Source organism: Artemia sp. Qi Xiang Cuo, chromosome 14 (assembly GCF_049724085.1).
Source record: "Artemia sp. Qi Xiang Cuo chromosome 14, ASM4972408v1, whole genome shotgun sequence".
NCBI classification, from domain to species: Eukaryota; Metazoa; Arthropoda; class Branchiopoda; order Anostraca; family Artemiidae; genus Artemia; species Artemia sp. Qi Xiang Cuo.
This window is the reverse complement of record NC_142807.1, coordinates 25666641-25672640: the sequence shown is the minus strand read 5'-3', so window position 1 is coordinate 25672640 and position 6000 is coordinate 25666641. Positions and strand designations below refer to the sequence as shown.

Genomic DNA, 6000 nt, shown 5'->3' with positions numbered 1-6000 from the left:
AGAAACTGAATAAAACCAGGCATGAATGAATAAAAATGAATCTACCAAGATGATTGATCATCTTGGTAAATTCATTTTCATTGATTCATTGCCTGGTTTTTATTCAGTGTATGTTCTGTCTTTGTAAGGTAAACTTCGAAAGGTTAGATTTTCGTTTTTTTTTTTTTTTTGTTTAGCACTGAGGACGACTTGGCGGAGGTCCTTGTCGAAATATTTGCTTATATTTTCATATTCATGGTTTCGCCACTGGCTGACAAAATCCTCGTTTTTTCACCCTTTTTTTATTTTATTTTTCATTTTGTTACTTTCTCTCCTCTCTGAGGTTCATTTTGGTGTTATGAAAATGAAAAACAGAATTTTCGAAACCTGTCCCATCTCAGTAAAACAAAAATGACACTCTAGTCCTTAGGAGCTTGGTCACACTACCGGCACAAGACAATCAAGCTAATAAATCTTTCTTTTGCAAGAAACCGACAATAATAAAAAAAAACCTACTATAATTGGAACATGTCTATTTTACTTGTACTTGTATCAGCGCCAGGCGTTTCCGCCTCACCCGGAAGCTGAACAAAGCTTCGGAATACTGGTCTTCCATGATGGTCAGTCTTGTTCCAACTCTTCGGCAAGCCTCAACCAGCATTTATCCCATCTTTGGTGGAATTTGCACAAGACTCGAGCTGACTCCAGATTTTGTTTAACTACAGTTCACAAGTTCTTTAACTGTCCTCCTTGTCTTCTGCACCTTATTGGTATTGGTTCAGCAAGGAGCATTTGTTTAGTAAAGCGATCGTCAGGGTAGCGCAATTCGGAACCAAGCCAGCGGATCCGGTACAGCTTGATGCTGCCAAAGATTTTGTCGACGTTGTAACAGCGTCGGCGGACACCATCGTTGAAAAGCTGATCTGAAAGTCGGAACCTGAACGTCACCAACGGTGGAAGAAGACCTCCAAAGTGTACCTTTGAGCTCCTTTGGTGGGCCAAAATTCAACAGTAGGCCTATAGAGAAGAAATGATAGTAAATATTTAGTGGTTCAACATTATGAAATTCTGGAGACTACTTTAGAAAATTCTGAAATATTTATCTCAAAATATATACATTCTTTGTATTTCAATAGCGTGACTCTTTTCTTCTCGCCGCTTGTTCACCGCTTGAGTTTAGATTAACAAAAGGGAAAGTCACTCTATTAGAAACACATAGCTTGGGCTATATATTTATCCATTAGGGGGGGGGGATAAAATAAACAGATACGATGTCTATTCCAGACCTGAATTAAAATCCAGAATTTTAAAGTATTTTCATAGGAAATGTTTTCATAAGAAGCGTTTTCAAGAGTTGAACCACTAAATATTTACCAGAATGCTCTTACTGTCAAATTATAAATGCTCATCTTTATTCTTAAGCTAATCTTACTACAAATTCCAGGATGCTTGCGGAGTTGAGTAAAGAGTGCGTGAGCTCTAGAAATTTTTCCGTTGACATTTTCATCACTTCCTCCATTTGAATCCACCACGGATCCCAGATAGACAAAGCTATTAATCTTTTCCATTGGAGTTGATAGTCTGTTTACTAATACCAATTTGTTTTGAGTAGGCTTACATACTAGCAGACCTAAAGAATTAGTGAGAAGCTCTTTTTTGGTGAAGATCACATAAGCGGATGACCCTTTCTTTAACGTCTATAAGAGCAACAATGCTTTCAATCTACATGAGCTGTACTGCGTTGTATTATGTAATTTCCCGCTCTTCGCTTTTTCCCATACGATGAAGAAAATTGTGCTGCACAATAATTGAGTCCTCACTGATATGAATTTTATTGTAATTTCAACACAAAAATCAGGTATTTCGTTTTTTACTCTTTTAATTTTAGATCCTTAATTTCAAACCATGCATACGAACACGAAATTATCAAGAAAAAGAATATATCGAAAGCTATTCCAACTCTTAAACTACTCAATACAACTATTTACATCTCCTAATATTTTCTGTTAGTCAGAAAAAATGAAGTAAATAGTTCCCCCAATGGTCTCTACAAATACAGTAAAAACAACATATTTTGTTTTGTTTTTTAAAGAATATTCGGAAATCATAAGCACGATTTTGCAAAATATTACACGTCTGAATTTTCATTCATGTTTGGCTACCATATATACCGGGTGCAAGCCTGAAGACTCTTTTATTTTCCAAATAATTTACATTTCACCTGAAGAACCTCCCCCCTTGATGGAATAAAGGGGGCTTGATGAATATAAAACTTCAGTTTCAATTCATTCTCTGTTTTGGGCCATAGTTCACACTAGCAATTTTTGATATTGTAGCTTGGCCCATCCAAGAAAACAAAACCCACATGCCTCTGGCATCCAAAGAAATGAGCTCTATTTAGTGACAGAAGGGGACGACAAGCAACACTTGGTTCTATTTAGCTATCTGTCGATATATTATAATAACTATGAATTTACCCAGTATATTAGCAAAAAAGATGAATCAAGCTTTTTGTTTTTTGTCGGGTTACTACTATTAACTGTAAATACAATTTTTTTTTCTCGTCTCATCCTAAATATAATTATATTAAAGAAGTCATAAAATTAAAAGCACATACCTATGCTATATAACAGACTAGTCTCTGAACAATATAAAATTACACTACCAAATAAATGGTGAATTAATAAATACCCGTAGAAACAGAAACGAACGGCAGCAAATATGGCAGTCCTTCAAAATACAGTTACAATGAGTTACAAAGAACTTAGAAGCTATTGAGATTCTAAAGCTGAACATTCCGTTAAACCGAACCCCACCATTTTTTGAAAAATATATACACTTAATTCATATAGATCTTAGGACTCACAGAGATTCAATAGTTGCATGACCAACGTTATTACACAAAGTCTTCAATTGAGAGTGTTAGTTTTTTTCGAAGTACAAGAAATCCTAGAAAAGAAGAAAAAAATAAGAACTGGGAATGAAACATTTTATGAAGGAAAAAAGATCAATTCACAATGAAAATATATTAAAGATGGGTAACATTTTTTAATTATACAGTGAAAGAAAAAAAAACTTTTTAACACAAAAACAATAATAAAAAGTTCGAACATTTCAGCTTCATGCTCGGAAGCCTTTATTGAAGGAACAAAAAGCAAAAAAGCCAGCCTAAACAAAATGTATAAAGGAAAACACAACAAAACACTACAAAAAAAACGAAAGGAAAGCTCAAATTTAGACTTTATAGTTTTTCTTTTTGAGATTTCATTTTTTTTTGTACGGCGTTTTGTTGTGTTTTTCTTCGTGCTCTGTTTAGGTCAAAATAAACTTGTGGGACTTAAAACGAACAAAATATTGTTTTAACATAAGAACGTGGTATTATGTCCAATCCAAAAAAAGCCTAGCGTGACATTCAAAATTTCTAAACTTTCAGCGCAATGAACACTTTCAAAGAAATTGAAAAAATGGTGAAAAAGTCCCAGACAAACGAAAAATGAACAATCAATGCAAAGAAACATACAATAGATATTAATGTAAATGAATAAATATATATTAAAACAAGTGACACATAAATTGAGTATGCAAATCAAGCTTGAAACAAACTAAAATCACTACAAACAAGAGTTTGGGTATCGCCTCCTTCTCTCACTGTAAAAGTCTAAAACCTACTGCGCCATTGGCACTTTACTGAAAAATAATTTTATGACAAATATTTTCTTTTGTGCTTAATATTGAAAATAAACATTAAAATTACAGTAACATTTTGAACTGATGAGCTTTCAGCAATTAATATCATTATACATCAAATATTCAGTTTAATTTATAAGTTCTTTCTTAAGTTGTTCAAAACGAATATAGTTTCACTACAAACAAGAGTTTGGATACTGGCCATGGGCGTAGGCAAGATATTGTCTAGTGGGGGGGGGGCAGTCGATAGTGTGATGGAGAGCCTTTTATCAACTGCTTTTCCAACCATCTGCTTTTTCCACCATCTCTAAGGTGTATTTGTAGGTCTTGGGGGGGCCGCTGCCCCCCAGCCCCCTCCCTATGCCCAAGATACTGCCCCCCTCCTTAACTGTAAATAAAAACCAAAAGCCTACTGCGTTCTTGGCGCTTAACTGAAAACGAAACATATTACAAATATTTCCTTTTCCAGTTCTTACAACATTGAAAATAAAAGTAAATTTACAGTAAAATAAATTCTTGAACTGGGGGATCTTTCAACAATTAATATCATTATATATCAATTATTCAATTTGATGTTGTTTATGCTTTCCAAGACTGTTCAAGACGCATATAGTTTTCAGTAAAGCGTCAATGACGCAGTAGGTTTTAGACTTTTACAGTGAGAGAAGGAGGCAACACCCAAACTCTTGTTTGTAATGATTTTTGTTTGTTTTAAGATTTATTCATTCATTTACATTAATATCTATTGTATGTTTGTTTGCATTGATTGTTTATTTAATTTCTGTTCATTTTAAGTTTCATTTATACTTCCATAACAAAATATTTTTTTTTTCATTTTAAGCTTGATCTTCATATTTAATCTAGGCATTACTCGCTTTAAGATCTATTTGTTCATATATATCATTACTTGTTGTATATTGTTTCCAACGATTATTTATTTAATTTCTGTTCGTTTTGGGTTTCATTTATTCTTTAATAGTAATTTCTGGTCGTTTTGAGTTTGTTAGTTTTTGATTTTAAAAAGTTTCAGGTTCTTATGGTATGAGGGGGGGGGGATGCTTACTGTCGGATTATTCTTGACTTCTAAAAACGGAGCTAGAACTTTCCATTTAAATCGAATGAGCCTTTTCCAAAGTCTATACAATTACCTCTTTGATAAAAACCTTATATATGAACAATATACATTTTGTATAACTTACAGATGAAACCCAAAACGAAGAGAAATTAAATAAACAATCATAGCACAAACATACAGCAAGTAATAATATAAATGAATAAACAGATCTTAACGCGAGTAATGCTTAGATTGAATATGAATATCAAGCTTAAAAAGAAAAAGAATATTTTCCTATTGAAGTATAAATAAAACTTAAAACGAACAGAAATTAAATAAACAATAAATGCAAACAAACCTACAATAGATATTAATGTAAATTAATAAATAAATCTTAAAACGAGTGAAACTTAAATTGAATATGCAAATCAAGATTGAAATGAACAAAAATCACCACAAACAAGAGTTTGGGTATGACCTCCTTCTCTCATTGTAAAAGTCTAAAACCTACTGCGTCATTGACGCTTTGCTGAAAAACAATTTTATGACAAATATTTTCTTTTGTACTTAATATTGAAAATAAACATTAAAATTATAGTAACATTTTGAACTGATGAACTTTCAGCAATTATTATCATTATACATCAAATATTCAGTTTAATTTATTAGCTCTTTTTAAAGTTATTAAAGAAGAAGGTAGTTTCCCTACACACAAGTGTTTGGATACGGTCTCCTTTCCTGACTGTAAATAGAAGCCAAAAGCCTACTCCTTCATTGGCGCCTAACTGAACATGGATTATGTTAAAACTAGTTTATTTTATAGTTATTACAGAATTTAAAATAAAAATACAATTACAGTGAAATAAATTCTGGAAATGATGGATCTTCCAACAATTAATATCATTATACATAAAATATTCAATTTAATGTTGTTTATACTTTCCAAGATTGTTCAAGACGCATATAGTTTTCAGTAAAGCGCCAATGACGCAGTAGGTTTTGGACTTTTACAGTGAGAGAAGGAGGTCATACCCAAACTCTTGTTTGTGGTGATTTTTGTTTGTGTCAAGCTTGATTTGCATATTCAATTTAAGTTTCACTCGTTTTAAGATTTATTTATTAATTTACATTAATATCTATTGTAGGTTTGTTTGCATTGATTGTTTATTTAATTTCTGTTCGCTTTAAGTTTCATTTATACTTCAATAGGAAAATATTCATTTTCGTTTTAAGCTTGATATTCATATTCAATCTAAGCATTACTCGCTTTAAGATCTATT

At 32.3% G+C, this 6000-nt stretch overlaps 1 protein-coding gene across 2 annotated transcripts in view; it reads right to left on the bottom strand.

Moving 5' to 3' along the window:
* Window positions 1–1777: 1777 nt before the first annotated feature.
* Window positions 1778–6000, bottom strand: part of LOC148944305 (phospholipid scramblase 3-like) — a 105082-nt gene continuing 100859 nt past the window's right edge. Inside the window, exon 6 of one of the 2 annotated variants that reach the window (XM_089099694.1) lies at window positions 1778–2928. In XM_089099694.1, coding sequence (XP_088955820.1) covers window positions 2902–2928 — 27 coding nt within the window. In that variant the 3' untranslated portion in view covers window positions 1778–2901. The remainder of the gene's footprint in view (window positions 2929–6000) is intronic. The other variant, XM_089099693.1, reaches the window with a different exon arrangement.